This window comes from Pezoporus wallicus, unplaced genomic scaffold (genome assembly GCF_028554395.1).
Source record: "Pezoporus wallicus isolate ANWC-B61680 ecotype Strahan unplaced genomic scaffold, APGP_CSIRO_Pwel_v1 contig_8047, whole genome shotgun sequence".
NCBI classification, from domain to species: domain Eukaryota; kingdom Metazoa; phylum Chordata; class Aves; order Psittaciformes; family Psittacidae; genus Pezoporus; species Pezoporus wallicus.
Window position 1 is genome coordinate 2263439 of NW_026639548.1, and position 23109 is coordinate 2286547.

At 42.5% G+C, this 23109-nt stretch overlaps 1 protein-coding gene across 5 annotated transcripts in view; it reads left to right on the forward strand.

Moving 5' to 3' along the window:
• Nucleotides 1–23109, forward strand: part of GALNT9 (polypeptide N-acetylgalactosaminyltransferase 9) — a 225748-nt gene that overhangs the window by 98491 nt on the left and 104148 nt on the right. For 4 of the 5 annotated variants that reach the window (XM_057414838.1, XM_057414840.1, XM_057414839.1 and 1 more), the window contains one exon: nt 18299–18479. The exons of the other annotated variant lie outside the window; for it this stretch is intronic. In XM_057414838.1, the coding sequence (XP_057270821.1) occupies nt 18299–18479 (181 nt within the window). The remainder of the gene's footprint in view (nt 1–18298; nt 18480–23109) is intronic. 5 annotated transcript variants of the gene reach the window in all.

A 23109-nucleotide genomic window follows, 5' to 3' on the forward strand; every position in this document is an offset into this window, starting at 1 on the left:
TGATGGAAGATGCTGCTCCCTCCTGTGCTGGTGTCAGCTGGGCAAGGAGGCATCCATGGCCCTGTCTGTCCAAGCACTGGACCAGGGGGTGCTGAGCAGGAACTAGATGCTGTTCACATCTCTAATAGGAAAACCAGATGTTGCTGCACAGAGCTGTTAATCCTAAAACATGATAGATTGCATATGGCTCTGTGTAACAGATGGGAGTGGAGCCTGAGGTAAGAGTGAGCTGATCAGTGAGGCTAAGCTGCCTCACTGCTGAAGTAGTTGATGTTTACAACTTAGACAAAGCAATGAGGGAGTCTGGCTTAGAAAAACGCGTGGTTTAGGTGTTAGCCTCTGTTAAGCTTGGGTTTGGAAACCACTTGTTTGGGTAGTTCTGCTACATATGGAGAATCCCCAGAATCTGGTCTGCAGATTCAGGCTTCTGTCTTCCAGCACCCTCACAGGGATGGGGGCAGCCGAGTCCTTCACTGGAACCTGGTTGTTTATTTCTTCTTGGTAACCAGTCTTTTCTCCCACTTCTTAATGGTCTGCATGCGCTGGAAGTTGCAGCTCTCTCCACGTTTAAAGAATGTCTTTTGTTTGTAGATAGATCTGTAGGTTTTAATTGCAAATTTCCCATCTTTTTTCAATTTAACATTAGGCAAACTCACTGGATGCATCCTTTCTGGGGTACTCCTTTAGGTGCCGACCTCGACATGTCAGCACCAGCACGAACTCTCTGCTCCCAGCTCCTCTTGGAATACACAAACCCAATAATTGATTTTAGACCTGTGCCAGCCTGATCCTCCTCCTGAAACAGATCCATCTGGCTCAATGTGTTTTCATTCAATAGAAAGTTTATTTTGTAACGGAAGTGTCTTTTATGATGCTTGTGTCCCGTGGGGTTATATGTAAACCCTTCTGTTTTCTGGAAGTGGCAGCCTGGTGTTGTTTCCATACTCAGAGTCATGTTCCTGTTTCAGGCCTACCAAACTTGAAGCCAAGCTGCAGGGAGCCCTCTTAGATGAGGTCAGGGAATTGAGATCATCTGTGATTCATTCTGAACCGGGTCTGCCTAATAACTGGGTTCTTTGCCTCCCTTGTTCTGTCACACATTAAAAAGCTCACAGAGTGAGATTTCTGAGTCTCCCTTGGCCAGTGAGAAGTGTGAACAGAAGATACGTGGGAATGAGGAGAAATATTCATGAGAGAACAAAGGCATGTCCTAACTTTGAAGCTGGGATGGTGCGGCCCAGCATGCCAATGGACACTGGCTAAGTGGTGCAGCCCTTGGAGAAGGCATTGATCATTGCAGAGGGATTTTTGCATATGGTACAAGACTACTTGTTCAGACATCTTTCAGCCTTTAGTCATACTGACAAGAAGCTGGAGCACAAGTAACTGCTGTCTTAGAGACATAGCAGAGGTTGTGGAAGAATCATAGAATCGTTAGGGTTGGAAAGGACCTTAAGATCATCAAGTTCCAACCCCCCTGCCATGGGCAGGAACACCTCACATAAACCATATCACCCAAGGCTCTGTCCAACCTGGCCTTGAACACCGCCAGGGATGGAGCATTCACAACCTCCCTGGGCAACCCATTCCAGTCCCTCACCACCCTAACAGGAAAGAATTTCCTCCTTATATCCAATCTGAACTTCCCCTGTTTAAGTTTTAACCCGTTACCCCTTGTCCTATCACTACAGTCCCTAATGAAGAGTCCCTCCCCAGCATCCCTATGAGACAGTGAAATACTTTGTAGAATTATTCTTACTAAAGTTGCTTATAGTTGAAGAAGTAAGCATGGGATTGGTGAACTGGGATCAGGGTCTCTGCATGAGCCATGCTAGGAGTGCTCTAGCCCTAAGGAGAGGTGGAGTTTCCCATTGCAGCACAACGTGCAACGGGTTGTTCTGGTAAAGCTGGTAACGCAGTTTAGTTTGACAATTCATGTTAATGTAGATGATTGATAATTGTTCTGGACCAGACTTCCAAGTGATGAAAACTGTCTTTTACACAGCCTGCTTACACTGTAGTAGCAAGATCAGAATCAGGCCCAAAGGACAGGCCAGCTGGTGCAGGGTCATCACCAATTAGACATGACTAGGCGATGCTCTCTGCGATGGTAGGCTGAGATATGCTCTGTACACTGTGCTGTCAGGAAACTAAACTGGATATTTCTGGATATGAATTTACTGTAGAAAAAGTCATCATATGATCTTTTGGCTTTGTCCCTGAAATGAAAGAACATGCCTCTAATCTGTTTGATGGGTGATATTTGATATGAGTGTATGCCTGTGGCTTCTCTGTGCTAGATACGAGTGTCTCAGCATATGGTTGTGAAACTAGAGGCTGATTATTTTTGAAAGTGTTTTGACAGATACTCAACTGACAAATTCCCTGTTAAAAAAAAAACAACCACCCCAAACAAAAAGGTTTTGCTTGATACACTGCTGATGATGCCGTTCGCATTTGGGATCATGCTTTAATTTCTAATCCTTTCAAAGGTAGGGAGGGAAAAGCCCCCCTAGTGTTACTGATCAGAAGGATTAAGTTTTTAATGAAGGCCAGGGGAAACAGGCAAGTTGCATGGAGTGGTGTGTCCTGCTGCTGTGGTGCCTCACCTCAGTGTCTCCCTTCCAAAGAGAAGGAGTGCTAATTTAGTGAATCAGGTGTTTCCATGTGAATTTTCTTTAACATGGTATCTGTATGGGTAAAGTAGTTTTAAATGGGGTTGCAGGTATATTCATTATTTCATTAGGAATCCCCTAATCTGTGACCAAAAAGCATGTTGCTTTATCACTTATCCTGTCCCCATCATTGCCACTAAGACCTGACAAGAATCAATGTGTAAGCTCACAGGAACTGGGGGCAAATGGGGCAGCCTAAGTGCCAGGTTTAGAGAAGATATTTAAACCTGTTGAAATACAAGACCTGGGCTTAGGAGACTTGGGCTTCATTTCCAGGTGTGCCTTTCCTTTGCTCTCCAGTTGTGCCAGCTCATCTCTCTGCTCTTTTCATCTCCTTCCCTTGTCTGTGTCCTCTCTTTAACTGATCCAAGTCCAGACTAGTCTCTGTAGCATCTTACCTTTTGATATTGTTAATCAATGATATAAATAACAGTCAGATATCCTTCAGACATAGACCTCGAGTAATTACCACAGCCAACCCCAAAAAGAAGTGTTTAGTTCCTTGAACAGCAGAAGCAAAAAAGCTGACTTTCTTGTGGGTTGGTATCCTAAAGGTGAACTCTTGGGCGGTCTCTGGTAGCTCCAGCAGGTCTCTTGTATTTGGTCTGTCATTGAGCCTCTTTGCTCGGTAGGAATATTTTAATGCCACTTTCTTCCCAGATCTTGACTTGTGTGACATTGGCAGAAATGTAATTTTGGGAGACCTCTGACTGCCTGCCAAACCTTGGCTGAAATTAGACACAGTCCTCAAAGTCTAATGAGCAGAGGTGAGGGGAGGGTATGAGAGAGGGAAGCAAACTGATAGACAAGTGCAGGCAGCATGATCTCACAAGCTCTTCCTTTCTCTGCAAACCAGCCTAAAAATCATATTGGTGACAAATGGAATTTTTACTCATTTAAGCACAAACATGAAAATAAAGTTCTTGGCTTTTAAAGGAACCAGATCAGATCTTCACATTGGATTCCTCTGTTTGCTCCGTTAATTGCCAATATGTTGACACAAGCATCTTTTCCCTGCTTTTCTGCTCACTTCAATTAATAACTAGAGCAGCATGAGTTTTCCCTGACACTACCACAGTACTACAGGAGAGCTTCCTTTATTTTCAGCTCCCCAAAATGGCAGACTCTAGGTCCTACTAGCTTGTCTCATTGCCTTTCAGTAGTAACTGCATAATTAAATTACGTGAGGAGCAGAGGAATGATCCTGCTCTTTGCTAGGCAGCATGGAGCATGTCCTGCTGCTCATCCCATCACATACCTCTCATGGCACAGTGGGCTTCCTCTGAGACCATTTGGTGCTGGAAAGCTCTATCTGATTATAGGAAACGTAAGCCTGACCTGTAGCTTAAGTGTGACTGGATTGCACGTCTGCTTTATGTCCTTGAGGAGTGATGAGTCCAAACTGTAAAGTCAGACCTCAGTTTTCTGAAATGCAGATTCTGATTTGTACCTGTCTCTTCACTGAAGGATCTTCTTCTCCTGTATAAAGACACCTTCTATCACTGTCTTCATTTCTCTCTGCTCTATAATTTAGCATCTCATAATGTAGTCGTAAGTACGAACCTGAGGCGCAGCAGGGGACAGAAGCATTCATTCTTTTATTTAATTTCTGCATAAAGTAAAGGAATGCTTGAAAAAAAAATTGGAAAAACTTGAATTTCTTTTTACATTGCCTTGGTGGAAACCAGCTAAGCACTGTGGTAGTCAGTGGTATTAGGAAGGTAAATTGGAGAAGTCTGATCCACAATCAAAAACTTGGCCATTATCTTTGTATGTGATGTGCTGTATGTGATAGCTCTAAAGAGGCTGTGTAGGTGGATCAAAGTAACGTGTTGTTACCAAATGCACCCTGCCATTGTCAAACGGTGTCACTGTGTCTTGCAGTGAGTTTGTCAGGGCCTAAAGTACCCATAGGTCACAGTCAATTCGTAAAAATACCAACATGCAATGAAGCCAATCTTGTTAATAATGAATCAGGTATTATAGCAGTGTGGGGGTTTAAAGTGCCTGTAACAGTGAAACGTAGCTTTCCCGCCCCTGGAAGTCTGAGTCAATTTATCTTTATATCAACAATAAACTAGAACAGGCAGAAATCAAAGCAAGCAATGTTTTTATTACCGCTTTTAAATAAAACATTGTGCCAATATTTTTTCCCTAACATTACATCTTTATTTTCTCAAATTTATTGACAATTGCTGTTTATCTTCGTTTCTCCTTTCTTTTGCAAAACTGTCTCATCCTTTGATTTACTTTCTCCGGAGAATATGATACCTAATTCTTTTTATTTTTCCCTGATAAATCCCTGATTAATTGTATTTTATGAGCTATCTATGCAACATTGTGTCTTTCATTTCTGAATAGGTTTTCTTTTCTAGAGCCAACACTTTCCTCTCAAGAGCCAAAAGCAAATCCAGGCTCAGCATTTCATTAAACAATAGCAAGGAACTTCAAAACCAGCTACTATTCTCAGCACCATGTGTACTCTTTCTACTTCTCTGTGAGCAAGAATCAGACCTTATTTGTGGCACATCCTCTAACGGATTCTGCTATAGATGTGGCTGCCAACTTATCTCACCAATTAGGAGGACTCAGCACAGTAACTTCCCTTATCTGTTATAGCTTCAAAACTGCCATAAATTGTTGATTTATAAGCATTTTGATTCTGAGCTTGATTCTGGTCTGTGTTTTTGCTGTTTGAAGCGTGTTCTTTGTTTGGTTTTGAACTGACTTGTCTTGCTGGTAGAAAATTAAATCATACATATAATAAGAGGTTAGTGGAAGGAGGCACTGCAGCCTGGCATTGACAGGCAAGGCATAGCTGTAGTGCATGTTGACATGAGATATGAAGATAAAGACAAGGGAAGAAGGCAATGGAAAAGCAGAGATGTAAGTTCTATCTCAAATCAAATTTCCAAGCCAAACTTGCCGAGAGGTGTCAAAGATGTGCCTGAAAAAGATGCACACAAACACAGTTCAAGAAAAATATCATGTATCTACAGATGTAAAATAGACAATCTGACAGGAATTAGTGTATTTTGAAGCCAGCCATCAGTGTTGCCATGTAATGATGCAAAAGTAAAGTATGCCAGCTTTAAAAAGACTACAGTATCACACTGAAAGAAGAACAGAGGAATTGAGTCACTTTCTGTCTCCTGTCAAAACCAATATCCAAGTTTTTCAGGTGTGGGCCCTTAAAATGAGCCGATGGAAGTATCTGAGATCTTATGTCCTCAATGGCAGCTGATCTCTTCTGCCATCTGTTCTCGAGGAGAAACGCCTGGTGATAAGATTGAGAAGCAGTAGGTAGAGAAACAGCACTGCTCTGGCAAAACTAGGGACTTCTTCAAATCATTTGATTCTCTTGTGGCCAACAGAGACACTGGACTCTTGGAGCATGGAAGGGACAACAGTGGCCATAGCCAGCAGGTCTGTAGGTGTTACGTTCTCTTTGTTGTTGCATTGCCAGAGGTGGACTTGGTGAACCAAAATTGACATCCTGCTTTGAATCATGATGTGATTGTGAGTTCCAGCAGTTACTACATCTGAGTTTAATACTGTTGTCCTCTGCTGCGTAAAATGGGTTGAACAGCCATGAGCTTTCCAGTCATTCCAAAAGCAAGTGTTGTGTGCAGCTTTGTTATTGGGAAAGCTGTCTATGTGATTATGTTAGTTTAATAGCAGGCTGTTTAGGTAAATGAGCAGGGAGGCGTATGAACATCTGCAAATAACGTGGAGCATGATTACAAAATGATGCTGCAGGAGATGAGCTTGTCTGCCCCTTGTCAAGAGCTACAGAACACCTTTGAGTGGGGAGAGGAGAGTCTTGATTAGTCTTGGACACAATCTCTCTGAGACAGAGCAGAGTCCCAAGGTGCCTGACTGAAACCTGGCCTGAAAGGAAGTGCTTTGGCAGGCTTGGCAATGTGGGGTGCCATACAGCCTTGAGTTAGTTTAGACTTTAGTATCAGCAGAATAGAGTCTAGAGTAGTACAAGCCTGTATAGGACCTGAAGTTAGATAGGTGTGGTGGTTTTAGATTCCTTGTGTTTAAAGTTGATTTTTCTATATGGAACCTAATCCTGTCCTGTGGGGTTTACTGCTGCAGTTGAGCTGGTCTGAGAACAGGCCAGTAGGGATTTTTCATCCAGAACTGCAGCATAAACCAAAGGTTTCTGTTGTAATGATTGAAGAAGTGTCTTCAGCTCTGGTGGTGCATGGGAATGTCGTTGCATCCAGTCGCATCTTTCCAGCTTTGGGCTGTGTCCTTCAGCCCTTGGGTCAGAATTCTCTTCCTGCAGCAGTTCACTGTTTCCCTTCCCTACCTTTGATCCACACAAGCAAACACCTTGTTTTCCAAAAGATCTTTTCCTCATTTATGAAAACCCTTTAGCTTGGTTTGAAGCAGCCTGTTCCTGAATCAAATTAAACAGAGTTTCAGTTCTTGCACCTTGGAGCTTTTCAAAAAGCTCCTTTCCCTATCACTAGAATGGCTCTGTTGTTGTTTTAATGATCACTCTGTTTCCCCAGAAAAATTAAAGAAAATCTAATATATTGATACAGGTGATCCATTTCATGTGAGTCAGTGACACTGTGGCAGTACCAGCAAATTCATTGCTGCAGGAGGCTGCTGAATCCAATACTGGCTGGGCTTTTAAAGGGCGCTGGGTGGTTTTAAGCCCTGTTTCCACCTATCTGAGTTAACATAATGAGCGTAATCTAATAGTAAGCTTTGGGGCTTTAGTTATCTGCCTGTGGGGTTCAGAAGGGAACTTTGCTTCTAGGGACTGTGCAGAGTTTAATTGGCCAAGGGCTTTATGATCTGTGTTTCATTTCCTCTGAAGCCTCGGGTACCGGCAACTGCCAGGGGCCAGATACCAAACTGATGACACTTGGATTTTGTCTCCTTTTAATATCAGCGGGCTGCAACACCAACATTTCAGCTTCCCCTCTCCCAACTCCAGATTTATGCCATCACCTGAGGAGTTTTCTGGCTTTCCTCCAGTGCCCTCAAAAGAAAAACCCTTTTTATGTGTTTCACCAGCACAAACCACAAGTCATCTGGGATTTTGAAACTTCTAGAAGGATCTTGACATCTGTTATTTATTTTAAGAAAATAAAACTGATCTTCCTCTGCAAATGATATTTTTGATCATTAAAATGAAAAATAAAATCAGAATCACATATGTATCATTTACAATTATGCGTATGGGGTAGGCTTTTCTTTTTGTCACTCAAAATTTTAAGTTTAAAAACACATCACATAGATGTCCTTGCTTCTCCCTAAAGAGTGGGGCTCCTTGATCTTTGTTTCTATCAAGCCTCTGACAAAACTCTGGCATCTCTCTTACTGTTTGTAGGCTTGGGCTCAGTGTCCTGCCTCACAAAGGATCTTTTATCTTCATCTCCAGTGGTCTGTGTAGCTCCTATTTCTTGGCCCTTCCAGTCGTCAATCTGTTCAGCTCCTCTTGAATTATCTGTTGTAATTAGAATATATTTCCTCATCTCAAGGGGAAACCAGTTCCAAATGAGTATTCTATAAAAGCAATTACTTTTGATATTAGATATCTGTACATAAAAATGCAGTATTTCTTCCAATTAAAAAGCACTAACGAATTTTGTGTCTGGAGAGGGAGTAGCCTACACAATGCTTCTGTTTCTGCGAAGCCAATGAACAAGGAATGGGGCCTGTAAAGGGGCTGGTGCAGCCGGCAGTGGTCTGTGCTCTGCACATTTGAGCAGCGGGTCAGGGAGAGAAGGTGGCTTTGCAAGGGCATGCGTTCCTTTTTTCCCCCAGCAGACCTGTTGTATGCACTGATGGACTTGGTCCTCCTCCACAATGTGCCAAGATGAGCTAACAGTTTTTCCTGCTACACCTGTCTCCTGCATCTGGCCCTCCATTACACAGTTTTCTTTGCATTTCCTCACACAGTCCTTTCCTCTTCCTCAAAGTTTTAAGTCATACATCAGGAATCTTGCATTTGGCATGGAGCAGCTTTAGCAGAGATCTCCATGGTCATCTTCTCTCTGTAGACGTAAAAGGAGTTGAGCTGAACCTTCTCGGTGGGAAATTTGCCTTACATATATCAGAACTGCCATCTTTCATCATCTCAAAATAATCTAAATGAGTAGGGAGCTTTTATCACAAGCTTTTCTACAGAAGGAAAACATTGATCACATTATTTTGGAGAGGACTATAAATCCTGGCCCTAGGTTACCTTTCCTTAGGAATCCTCTTCATTCCCAAGAAGCCATCTGTGTATGGGGGGCACACTGGGATAAAATCTGTTCAGTGGAGTAGAAAAGATGATCCTCCAGTGGGCTATGAAGTAACTTGTTTTCTTGCTGTTATAACAAGGATGAAATCCACAGGCCACTGTTGCGCTGCAACCTCTGTCTCTCCCACTGAGCCATGTTGTCTTGTTGTCTTCTTCCCTGATTATCGTTTTGCATCAGTTTCTTGTCTTCAGCATCAATACCAAGCTCTTTGGTCTAGCAGCTGTCTTTCTGGGCTTGCGTAGCATCTGCTACAATGGTGTCCTGAATCTAGACTACATACTATGAAAACACCAAGGAAAAAACAGGTCTGGCCAAATCCTGTCCTGGTAGGGCTTAACAGAAAGGGTTTAAGGATTAATACATCAATATGGTAGGGGCAGAGTGTGTAGGATGAAATAAGGGTCAGCTTCCAGCCCAGATGCTGGTAACAGCCCAGAGCATTTTCATGACTCTTTCCATCTAGCTCACTTTGGGCACTTGACAGATATTCATAGGCTATGCCTCAGGGTGCCCTTTGCAAGCAGGAAATGTCCATATTTTAAAGAGGAGGAAGAAACAGAGGGCAAACCACATAAGGGGTTGGCTATTAGTCCTCTTTCCAGGTAATTTGTACTAATTGCCTGTCTAGCTTCTGTGGGCAGCAAAGGGACAGCCCGCCTACCGGCAGAGCTGCCAAATCACTGCATTCCTTCACCACCATTACAGTGTCTGCTCACAGATAGGTGTCTTAGGGGACTGTCAGTCATCTCTGGGTGAAGGTTGAGAAATACTGTCACAGGCTTCCACTTGAATAGGTAGAATGGTCTAGAGATGAGGTCAAGGTACAAAACCACTGCACCTCCTAGTTTCTAGAGTCAAAAGCTTGAACATTAAGACCTTCAGCTTTACAAGTTATTGTACTTTTTAACTTTTTCAAACCATCAGCCTCAGGGTACTGTTTGTCTTCTCCCTGGTACATCTTCAGAGATACTCGGGGCTGATACTGAATTCTAGGGAACATAAATCTTTAAGCAAGGATGCAGCAAACTTGATTACAACTATAAAAAATAGGACTGCATTTTGGATTTTAGATAAATTGAAGTGCTGGAGTCGTTTAGATTGGATGGGGTTTTGTTTGTTGCTTTCCTCTTTGCAGAGAGTTGGAGGCTGTGTCCCTGTAGAGTGCGATTTGGTGAATGTTTCTGTATTTATAACTAAATCTCATCCACATACGGCATTCCTTCTAGTTCAGAAAGTAAGCACCTGTGATACAGACAAAATTCAGAGCTGTTCTCTGGGCAGCAAGTCTTATACATTATGTAGGCTTACTGCAGGGTTGTGGTGGGAGAGACCGATTTGGGATATGGAGAGTTGGGATATGCAGAAATCAAGGGCTAGGCTCTGTTTAACATTTAGATTGGATCATGAGCCAGACACTACTGACTCCTTGTGCTGGATACTGCTGTTTGCAGAGTTAACTGAAATAGTGTCAAATAGTGAAGTAGTTTCCAGTAAGTTTATTTTTCTGGATATCGTTGATCCTGGCACTTATAACTATAAAATGCTTTTACTTTTCCAGGTTCAGTTTTAGTGCACTGAGCTGCTAATGCATTCAGCAGATCTGTGCCTATAGGACAAAACATTTGTCTTACAGTATCCAAGGCAGTGATCTCAGAGAGCCACTCCAGCTGTGGTCATGTCTTCCCTAACCATAGCTTGTGCAATATTTATGGGAGTCAAGGAAAGGCAGATACCTGGTTTGGTAGATCTTTGCATGGGATGCTTTGGCAAAAGTGAAGGCTACAGCATGGGAGAGGGGGGGGAAAGGAAGTACAAGCTGTGAAACTTGCTCAGCATTTTGGCAGATTCAGGGTAGGATCATAGGATGGAGAAGAGAGAAATTCTGTTCTACATGTGATGCTATGTGATGCTACATGGGCTCCTGCTGGCAGCACAGGGAGTCACTGAACAAAAGATGTTTCAGCTTTTGTGTTAGAAACTGAGGGGGGCTACTTTATCGTTCACACATCAACCACAACAGGACAAGAACTGAGGCTGTCGCTGGTTTTGATTTCTGAGTCCAGCACCATATCTTGTGCAGTCCTGTAGAGTTCCTTAACCATTCAGCAGATCATTTCTGCCCACAAGTGTGGGGAATGATTCCTTCCAACTTCAAGGTTTTGAGCCAAGCTCAGTGGTGTTCGGGAGGCACTGCAGTAATTCAGTGACTGTTGCAGCATTGTCCTGGAGCATCTCAACAGCTAAAGTGTCCAAGGTAGAAGGATTTTGTTTATTGCTAAGAAGGCCATCTTTTTCTGGTACTGAACCTCAAGCCCCAGATCTGCTTCTTTTGGAACGTAGTAAGTAACCTGGGTGGTTTTTATGTGGAGATGTGAAAGCATTTTGTAAAAGTAGTTACTGCTGCCATTTTTTAGCCTCTGTGTGTCCCTTCTTTGTGAAACCATCTGCCTGGTGGGGTGCAGCAAAGGTCCTGGCATCTTTTCTCTCTGCTGCAGTTACAGTGCTCCACAGGGGCTTGCTGGGCCTCCCCCTGATGCCTCCTCTGACGCACAGACTGGGCACCGTACTGCACTGAGCAGCCCGTCAGAGCGTCCCTGGGTGCGTATGAGAAGCAAGGCAACCTTTATGTGACTGAGCCTTTCTCTGAAGTAAACATGTTAGCTTGGAAAACTTGTTCCTCTTAGTTATTTTTAGGGATCACTAAAAGGGAGCTATAAACAGTAAGGCAACTGGTGAGCTGAGACCTTTTGATAGTGTTGAACAGCTCGCTCATACTGCTCTTTCCTCCTCCTCCAACCAGCTGCTTTTCTTGTGCATCCGCTTCGCTCTAACATGTACTGTTAGCTCCTGAAGGATGAAGACCAGTTTTTAACTCCATGCCTACAGAGATGCCAGTCAGAGAGGCTGTGCCTTCACTTGAAGCTTCTAGTTGCAAAAGAACAAGTTACAGAATTAGCACAATGCAGTAATGCAAGATGGAAGCATTAGGACTGATTCATTAGGTGCAACAAACTGAATACCTGTTTCCAAAGGGTTTTATCTGTAACCAAACTAGATTTCAGAGAAGGTGGTTTAAGCACTGTCCTTTGTTCTGTGTTGTCAAAAATAGAGTGGAGATTGAATGTTCATTAAACACGTAGACAGGGGAAAAAAAATCAAACACAACCATTTTGTAAGTCCCTGCCTGTGGCAGGGGGTTGGAAATAGATGCTCTTTAAGGTCCCTTCCAATCCAAACCATTCTGTGATTTTATATAGAAGCAGCTTAAAGAAAAAAATCAAAAGCCGAGACTTGTTTTAGCTCTGTTACATACCCTGGAGTCTATGAACCTTTTTATTTTCTTTCAGAAGATGTAACTGGAAATGCTAAAAGACACCTGTATCAGTCTGTGTAGAGCTGCTGTTATCCCTGAATTTTTTTCCCCTTGGTTAAACTAGGATCTGAAGATTTTTATTGCCTTACAAGGTATGCAAGAGATGTTTTCAGCTGAGAAATCAGAACTGGAAAAGGAAGGAAATGACTGTTTTGCTGGTGAGTTTTATGTCTCTTGTTTAAAAGAAGCGTTTCAGGAGTCACAAGTAAAACTGCTGGGTGACTGTGCCAGGGTTTTTTAGAAGGTAATGTTTTATTTCCTCCTTTTAAGGTGCTAAGAATTGGAACCCTTCTGTGGTGTTATTCAGGAGTGCAAATGGTTTAAGTGTAGATAAAGCTTAGAAGTTTGGCTTTGGAGCCTTTCTCAACCTAAGCCTTTGACAGGTCAGCGGGGCCATTGCAGAGGGTTTGCAGCAGCTCTGTCAGCGCTGATGGCACCTCGCGGCCCTCGGGATGGAACTGGCGCTGTGATGGTGCCCAGCATCCCTGCTGATGAACGAGGGATGAGGTGTGGGAGCAGAGCTGCAGCTGCTGAAGGGGAAGTGATCTTGCCAGACACGGCAGGAGGGTCAAAAAAAGGCTAAGAACAGACCTGTGCTGTTGTGAACGTGGCTGTATAATTATTTTCAATTGCTTATTTTTATTTAGAGTTGTCAGAAGGTTAACTGCATCTGAGAACCTCGGCTGAACCTGACTTACATCTGCCTGTAATTGGGCTGCAAATGAAAAGGAAAAAGGACAGTAAAATCATCGCAGATGTAGTTTGATCTTGCTTTTGCCATCGTTTCTCACATAAATCTGTTCAGCAATTTTCCCATTGTGACAGGGTTTATGGTGAAAAATAGGAGGTCTTTTTTCTTCCTAGAAAATTATGCATCCTGCAGAGTAATTAATCTGGTTAAGAAACTAAGGCCAGTTCATTCTGCTCTCCATTCTCCCAGCAATTTCTGTCTTCCACAGAAATCTCTGCAGTGAGAGCAGTAAATTTGAAATGAATGACAGACAATAATTATTTGTGACCCCCTTGTCATCTGCAGCGGTGAACTGGGTATGACCAATCCCAGCTTATGGGCTGCAGATCTTTTTAGTCTAAAAATTGATAGAAAAGACAGCTGTAAAAATAGCAGCTTGCTGGGCATAGCCACTGGTCCCTCTCTGCCCATCACCATTTCAGAGCTGGCAGCATGATTTCAATCCTTCGCTTTGACATGAGCCACAGGGTTGCACTGTCAGCAGTGCCGCTGTACCCTGCCTACAATGGCTTCACATGGAAAAATGGTGAAATGGGTGCTAGATAGAGCTATATCAGAGATAAGAGGAGGATCTGGAAGCCTGCAGTAAGGTTTAGAGGAAGGAGAAAGCAGAAAAGTGCTCTCATCTGATCTGCCTTGGTTAAACCCCTGGTATATGATGGGTGTTGAACTAGAAGCTCTTCTCCATTTATCTTTTGTAGGTTTTATAGTGCTCCCCATCACCGTAGGACCTAAACACCCAGCATATACAATCAGTAGCAATTGTCTTTCGGCCAAGCAGCAGTATTTCCAGAAATGCATCCACTTCCCTCTTGTTCCAGTAGGTGAGACCCATGCAAATGAGCTGTCCTTGAAGGCTGGCTGGGTTTTTGCTGAGCAGAAAACACCCAAGCCCTAGAGCACAAGTAACTTGCTCTTTGCTAATTCTGTCTTTGGCAACCATTCTATGCATCCTGCTGTAGAGCTGCTGTAGAGTGTTCTGCTCCTGCATGTTCTCCCAGGTGTTGTCCCTATGTCCAGCATGCTGGAAGGCCCCTGATGAAATGATTCTGGTCCCCAGATTGCTGGGCATCTCTCAGATGAGGGCCTGGAGGATGTACTAGAAGGCGCATCTTGTTCACCAGCAGCTTCTGCTTCAGCCAGACCTGAGGGGACACTGTAGCCCATTGCCTGCCTTCTGATCCTATCTCTGAAGACCAACCTTTTCATGAGAAGATGCTGCTGAACTGGCACCCCTTTTCTCTTTGCTTCACGAAAGTCTAACCAGTGCAGATTACTGTGGATTTGGGGGTTAGCAAGTTGTAACTTTGACTTGGGTCATCATGGAGCAAAGTCCTTTGATGAAGAAACATTTGCTGCAGCAACAGGTAATCCTTTGAGATGACAAATGCTATGGAAATGTTATCCAAGAGAGGGTAACATAATTACGAGACGTAGTTATATTGTGTCTAGCTAACCAAGCATGCATTGAAGAACATTGCCTGTAATTGCTGCATTTAGCACACATACACATATAAAATATATTTTTCACTCCTAAAAAATCCTAGAGACATTTTAGTGCTTTTCTGGAGGAATGGAGCAATGTGATACAATTTATTTAATTGCTCTTCTAGATTGGTCAGTGTTACTGCATTGCTGTAACTGTCAGTCTGACTAGGCTAAAATTTGGGTAATGAATGTGGAGAAAACTTCACAGCAATATCTTCTGAGAGATAGACACATGATGACTCTTTCCTAAAACAAGGTCAGATTAGCAGCATGGAGAGCTAGAATATCAGATTAGGAAAAACCGTATATGAAATAATTATTATGCATGGTTTAGAAGGCTGCCTACCTAATTCTGTAAGAATTATAGAGAGAATTATAGTCTGTAAGAAAAATACTGTATTCTCTGTGAGAAAAATAGCAAAGTGCTTGATGCTTCCTGTGGGTTGAAAGTTTCATTCCCCTGTGACTTGTGTCATAAATATGCAAGTGTTTTGTTCCATCAACTGCAAGAGCATATAATATCAAGAATAAAGTTTTCAACTCCTGGACTTCAGTTGTTGCTTAAAGTCAAATGAGCACAGCACATCTTGGAGACCCTTTCATCAAAGCAGGTCAGTTAACTTTAATGAAGTTGTCTTCGATTTGCTTTGATGTAACATCAGAACCCAGCCCAGATGATTCCAAATGATCAGCAAATGAGTTTCCACACTGCAGTCTTTCAAGGACGCAGGCTTTATGAAGTGTCTAGTTTTCTGCATTCTGAAGTGCCTAATTTGACTCCCTTTTAGTAAGGCCTGTTTGTGCTTTTTCTTTTGAGGGAACTGCTGACTTCACTGTGAAACTGAACCCCCCTCTAAGATGCCGTATACCGGGCAAGTAAGGCAGAGGCATGCAGCTTCACTGCTTGCTATTAGTGTTTTTTAAGTCTAAGACTGTATCGTGCAGGGATCTTAGGCTGCCATGGTTCTCTTTTTGGGTGGGGAGAGATTTACATTCTCAGACATGTAATTTCTTTCATTACTTGAGCAAGGAGTCATTGTCAGGCCAGGGATGGCAACACTGTCAGGCCCTTCTGTTCTAATTCTTCTAAATGAAGTAACATTAACTACTAAAGCTCATCAAAGTGCCAAAGAGCCTCTTGTCCTCAGTTGGGAAAAAAGGGACAAATGTTACGATTTCCTTCAAAATTAAGCTTCCTAAAATATTTCCAGAAATAGTAATGTGTATTGAAGTTCTGCGCTTAGTGAGCTCGAGACAGGACATGAGCACTTTCCTACTTGTCTTGGGGGATAGTTGCATACCTTACTGAAAGAAAACGTGTTTGGGAGAGGAAGAAAACACAGCTGGCCCAGGAGGAAGAGTAGTCATTAAGCAGCTGGAGGGCTCTGTTTTGCATTACTGAATGTTGGGGGATAAGCCATCAAAGACTGAAGATCCTAGGTTGGCAGTGCGACTGCCTGAAGAAGAGAGCTGCTTACTGACACTACGTTCCCTTGCCTTGAGCACACCTTTCCTTCTTCCTAGTGTTTTGTTTCACTTAGTGCTTTGAAGAAATTCATTATTGATTAAGCATCAGCATCAATCCCAGTAGCTCAGTGCTTTGGTCTTTTCTCTCTGTGTCCCGGTAATACAATAGCCTTGAAAGGAGATGCTGTTTTGAAACTTTGTCTTCCTGCTTTCCCTTCATGGGTGTGTGGCCTGGGGGCCACATGCCTCTGTTCAATCTCCCTTGCTAGTGAGACCTAGAGTTCACCTCCCACAGACACCTGTAATGAGGACATGGCTGCATGAGCCTCTCTTCCCTTCTTTGCAACAGCTTGCTATGCTTGAATGCTTGGAGCTGTCTGAATTTTTCAAAAGCTTGGCCACGCCAAGAATGTTTTTCTGTAGGGTGTTCTTTTTTATTTCTTCTGCCCTCCCCCTTCCTGCTAAGACTTGTGATTCACTCTGAGGCACTTGAGCATTTCAGTGCATGATGATGAGGAGCATGAAGAAGACATCAAAGACACAAACACAAACAAAGTCTGTCCTGACTTGGAATCACTGATTGGAGTGTGAGGTACGTATTTTTTAGGCAATGTCTGAAATTCAGTATCAAGATTCCCAGGTGCTGCAGGTACTCCTTCTTTCTATGTTCAGACCATTTGTAGCATTGCCCTTAACCTTAGCAAAGGGTTTTCTCATAAGCACTACAGCGGAAAATGCTGATTTTACTCTTTCAGACCACTAATGAACAGCTGTCTGTTCTATCCTGTGATTAGGCAGAGATGATGATGAAGCTGTAACAAGTGAGGGGACAATGTTAGCAATGAGGTGCAAGACGCATTCCTTCATGAGGGACTGAACTGTCCTTACTGTGACTCGGAGAAGCCAGTCCCACCTTCGTACTGCCTTACATGTTTGCTGCGAGCAAACGTTGACAGTTTTTTGTCCATCTCTTTAATTGTTTCGTTGAAATAATGACATCTTCCTCCTGAAAAAATTCTAATTAGCAAAATGTTGAGTAGGTCAAACTCTAATTGTATTGCTCTCTGCACTGGGGATGATTTGGAGGCTATTTGCACATGTCTGTATGGTATTCCCAAGGCTGTTATAAATCTCTTTTTCGCTTATAATGACTTGTTGATAGTGAGCCTTTTGGAAAGGAAAGCTTTGACATTAAACACAGGATATTTAAGGAGCTTATTTATGAGAATTCAGCACCAAGTTAAATGCCTGTTGCTGTGGAAGAGGTTCTTGGTGATGTGATCATGTGGGCATTTTTAATGTCAGTTTAGTTTTGTTTTACATGTATTTCTGAGTTGACCGGTAATATACCACTGATGAAACCTATAAGTGCATCACTGACTGGCTAATGTCTCAGCACTAACCAAGTGGGGCTAATCGATTTAGCTCAGCTGTGTCCAGACTTTCTGATCCTGTAATCTGTATTGAGCTGAGTATCTTGTATAATACACAGATTTCATTTGTCAGAGATCTGAAGGACACAGGAAATCTGGAGTAATTCCCAAGTGAGAGATGGTGTCAGCTCCCTAATAGTTTTAGCGTATCTTTGTGGGAACAGACAGGGCAATTGTGCAGCTGAGTCCAAATGACCCATCTGTTGACTCACACAGGGAAATTGGATTTCCCCCATGTTTCCAGCCCAGCAGCAGCTGGTGACCTGTTGCACAGCTGTATTCCCAGCATGGGAACCAAACCTGAACCTTTCAGGAGCTGCAGGTACTCTTAGAGCCACAGAGCAGATGTCTCAGCTCCAAAACTTACTCCAGAACTGACATTTAATATGGAGTTAAACTGGCAGCTCTACATGTGGAAGAAATTCAGTGAATTAATGGAACTATAATTGTCTGTAGTGGGAGAGGGCCTGGCCTCCAGTTCTTATGAAGCAATTTTATCTTAATTACCTTACAAATAATTAGGCATTTTGGAATGTATGGAATCAAGATTCCTGTTTCCAGGGATTTATACAGGAAAAAGGAGAAATCCTAAAAGCTTCTAATTGATTCTTTATAGTTTGTTCATTACTGATTATGCACTGATGCTACAAGATGTGTTGCTATGGACTCTGGTTTGAAAAGGTGAGGATGATTTCCACACAGCCATGAGGGTTTTAGAGCTGAGTTTCATGGGAGTTCAGATTTCATTTATCTAACAACATTCTGTTGTCACAGAAGAGCTTAGATCCATTTCCTTTATATTAATAATTTGGGGTTTGTTTGTCTTTTTCATTCAGGTCTGGCAAAACCCATGGGATTAGTTGAAGGTCCAGGAGGCTTGGGCCAGGGAGGAATGGCTGCTACCCTGAGAGATGATAGCCATGAATCAGAAACTAAGTATGAAGAATATGGTTACAATGCCCAACTCAGTGACAGGATATCACTGGACAGGTCCATCCCTGACTACAGACCAAAAAAGTAAGTTGAATTCCACATTGTTATTGAGAGTGATTGGTGGTTGTTCTGGTGGCATTCTTTTCTTCGCATCCCTTCGTGGTTAGAGAATGACAGCAGTTAGTCATACATAAACCCCTGAGTTTAGTGAAAATTAAACAGACCAACTGCCATCTCAAGCATGAAGTGTGCTCATTCTGTGAGTAATACATTAATATGCATATGCAAAGGCTCAGATGAAAAACTGCGTCAGGGCACTGGTGCTTGTTGGTTTGGTTCACCTAGAAAAAGCCAGGTAGTGTCAGCTTGAGGCCACCATCAGAGGTGGGAGCCTTGGTCTGTGCTTCTTGTAACATGTGCCAAGAAACACTTTGTAGATCCTGGTCACTTAAAAAGCCCCAACACATCAACAGCCTTTTCTTTAATTGCATTTGATGTTCTTAGAATTGTTTACTCAGGGTTTACAATGTGCTGAAGCAAGGACCGAGTGTAATCAATTGGGGTTCTGTGATTGCAGTAAGATATTTTTTTGTCTTTGGAATGCATATTTATTTCTATTCTGGTGTTATATTCTTCCCATCCCTGTGCTACATTTGACACTGCAATTATATGTTTATTATTTGTGCTGATTTATTATATTTTGTATTGAATGCCTTTCAAATCTTTCATAGTTATGGAGTTATGTATCTTCCAGATGAGACATGCACGCTGTCATCCTATGAATGACAATCAGTAATGTCTTAATGCAGAGGAGATCAGCAGCAATGCCTAGTTGCTCTCAGGAGGCAGAATTGGAAAGAATACTTAATTAATTTCTAATAATAATCTTCTGTTTTAAAAGACCCTCTGGGGCTCCTAGGCAGAACTGAAAGTTAAATAAAAAAGTATCTTATTAAGTGGCAAGAAAAGTTTAGCCAAGCAAAACAGCTGCAGACTGCAATTGAATTAGGATTTTAGGCAGTTAGAGCTGCCAAAAAGAGAAAGAAATGCAGCGAAACAAAAGTTCAGCTTAACCACAAATTTCATTAACTGTGTTACATATTCATGTCATCTTAGAAGTATTGACTCAGCGTTTGTTTCCTCAGACACTTGCTATACAAAAGAAAACCTAGATAAAAGAAGTGGCAAAGAGAGGAAATCTGCTTTGATACCACGTCATGGCTTGTGCAGTGGTCTCATCTCTCCATCTCTCTTGATGGATCATAAAAATCCATCATGGAATTATTCTGGGGAAAATGGAGTCTGTAGTTATGCAAATACTTGACTTGTGCATCAGATCTGGTCCAAAGACCCTTAAAAATCAGCGTATGAGAGCCAGTGAGGTTTGACCTAGCCTGTTATGAGCTGCTGCGGTCAAGTAGGTGATAAATGAGAGCGCTCCACTAGGAAGTACAAAAGCAAAGGTTACAGAGCTTGGATCGAGCTCAGTGGCTGTCAGAAGCATGACAGCATTTGCAGTGCAGTGATGTTTCACTTCAGATTATGCTCTTTCACAGTGTTACTTGGAAGCTTTGATGAGTCATTCGGATAAGCTTTTTGACGTGCTCATTTTGGGAATCTCATATGGCCGTGCTGCATGATTAACTGTCTGAGTTACCGGGAGACCTGCCTTCCTTGTGGCGTTTTTGACATTTTTGAAGTGGTTCTAGTTAGGTCTAGATGCTGAAATTGAAGCACTTGTCTCTAGATACTTACCCTTCAGACTGAATTTGCCATGAAAAATGAGTGGAAGTTTGGAGAAGATGGAAGCTCTTAATACATGAAGAGTTTTATCCACTTGTTTTGTCCAACTTTGTATGCTGACTTGCACAATGGCCTCATCTCTCCATCTCTTGATAATAGCTCTCATTGCTGAGCCCTTCTCCGTCTGCTTGTGATTAACATTCATGCCATTCCCAAAACTTTTCATTTTTAAAAAGGGAGGACTTTTCATTTTTAAATTAAGAAGTTAGAATTAATGTCTAACTCCATGGCCAGTCTGTAAATAAAAACATTTACCTGGATTTGCATTCACAGAATCATAGAATTGTTAGGGTTGGAAAGGACCTTAAGATCATCCAGTTCCAACCCCCCTGCCATGGGCAGGGACATCCATGTCACCCAAGGCTCTTTGCAACCTGGCCTTGAGCACTGCCAGGGATGGAGCATTCACAGCTTCCCTGGGCAACCCATTCCAGTGCCTCACCACCCTAACAGGAAAGAATTTCCTCCTTATATCCAATCTAAACTTCCCCTGTTTAAGTTTTAACCCATTACCCCTTGTCCTGTCACTACAGTCTCTAATGAAGAGTCCCTCCCCAGCATCCCTATAGGCCCCCTTCAGATACTGGAAGGCTGCTATGAGGTCTCCACGCAGCCTTCTCTTCTCCAGGCTGAACAGCCCCAACTTCCTCAGCCTGTCTTCATACGAGAGGTGCTCCAGTCCCCTGATCATCCTCATGTCCTCCTGTGGACTTGCTCCAACAGCCCCATGTCCTTCTTATATTGAGGACACAGGACTGTACACAGTATTCCAAGTATTCCCAAAGTATTAAACCGTATTTTTCCCCTGTTCTGGCTTCCATTTAAAGCATTCAGGTCTGCATGCAGCAGTAGGAATTAAAGAGATAAAGAGAATTTATGCTCAAGTCTGCATGGAACTTGTAATATTCCAGGCTTAGTCTTCTTTTAAAAGACATTTGATCAGAAATATTATCTTTCAGTTCATTTTATCTTTGAACTTCCATTTTCCTGTTGTTCAGTATCTTATTCTGGTAGAGCAAGCCTTTTGTTCCATCTAGTAGCATTGCTTCAGTAAACAATCAGCAGTTTAATTGCTTTTCAGGAGGTATTTTCATCCCCATGCAGCAAATCAAAAGAATATGTTACATTAAAGAGATGTCAGACAGCGTGACCATGAAGGCTCCTCAATTGAAGTCACCTCCATGTCCTTTCACTGCAGTAAAGCCTGCAAACCTGGGTGGGCAGTCCTGTTCTCAAGGTGCTTTTCCTAAACAGTTGCATTGTGTTCTGCCTTCCTACCTCCTGCTGACAGTGCAGATATTCCTTTTCACTCAGAAGGCTTTTCTTTAACATAGGAATCACTAAGTATAGGGGACAACAGCAGATATTTTGCATGTTTTGTTTGTGTGCCAAATAGAAGCAATGTCAGTAACTAGCTTGCTTGTGATTACAGTTCTCACTATAATTGCAGAATTATAGTTTGGTCTTAACATGGTGTAATAAATGTCTCAGCTTTTTCTTCTCAATATCAGAGGCATAAAAATATATTTCAGAGATACATAAATAATAGCAATATCTGAAGTTTTTCAAGGGCCATACCATTATGGAAAATAGATTGCAGAGAGCTCAGGATGTTTAATGTCCTGGCCTCTTCTCCCAGCAGTAAAGTATTAGCAGGACTTTCTAGCCCTCGCTTAACACACCCTATTTCCTCTGTGCAATGGAAGGGAAGACCCTTCTCTTGTAAGGAACAGGTTATTTTATATGTGGAAGCACTTGGCTAAGCTAGAGCTTATTTTGTGATTCTCTGGGAAAAGTGTTATTTAATGGTGAAATATTACTGGTTTAATTTCCATTTATGTTCTTCCATATTCAAAATGAGTGTGTTGTGATCACATAAACCTGAGTACTTAGTGGAGATAAATCCAGTGGTGGCCAATCCCCCTTATATATATGTACAGGAAAGCATAAGCGCATCTGTTTGTATCAGTTATCCCTACCAGTATGTGTAGATGCAGAAGAGCCTTGAATCCTGCCCATGGGAATGCTGTCAAATCTGCTGGGCTGTGTCCAGGCCTCTCTTACCAATATGTCAAAGGGCGAGTGTTTAACTGAATAATTAAATATAGATGTGGAGCAAAACAGGTGAGATTTTGATAAAGACCCCGTACTTTCAAAAAGAAGTGCCCATTGTCAGCCACCTACAGCCCTGCGTAGTCTTTTGTCTTCAGGTGGCTTAATTTGTTAGGGGTACTGAGAGTAGGGAAAGAGAACAGGTTTAACTGGGACAGGCTGCATTGCTCCAGTAGGCTTCAGGACTGGCAGCAGCTTTTGGGGGAATAGCAACCTTCATTGCTGCCAGCTGTAGCAGAAGGTATCTTTGTGCTCCAGTAACAGAGGATCAGGCTCCATCCTTCCCAGTGACGCCTGGAGACGGAGGTGATGCAGCCCTGTATGCCAGTACATTTTGACTTTACCAAAGATGAAGAATGCAGGAAAAAGTCAAAACCTTTGTGAATTTCATCCAGAGATGGGGGGAAGGCCCCAAACTCTCAAAAGCTGTTTGCTTTACAGTGCAGTAACCTGGAAAGTTGGGAAGTGTCAGCTAACCAGATGCTTTCAAACATGAGCATCGTCTCACAGAATAACATCAATTCCCCTGTTTGTTCTGGTGCACAGGCTGGATTGCAAGGGAACAGCGGTAAAATGTGGCATTTTCTAACTTTCCATCGCTTGACTTTGCAACTTAAATAACTTCTGGAGTTTCTTTACATGCGGGACACGTCCACACATAGGCACTCATGCACTTGTCGAAAGCACTTGCTGTGATGCATTATGCATACTTTTGAGAAAAGTTAATATGATCCCAGAGCTTCCATAATGGCTAAATTGGCTTTTACAAGAAATTGTCGCCTCTTGGTGAGGATCTGTA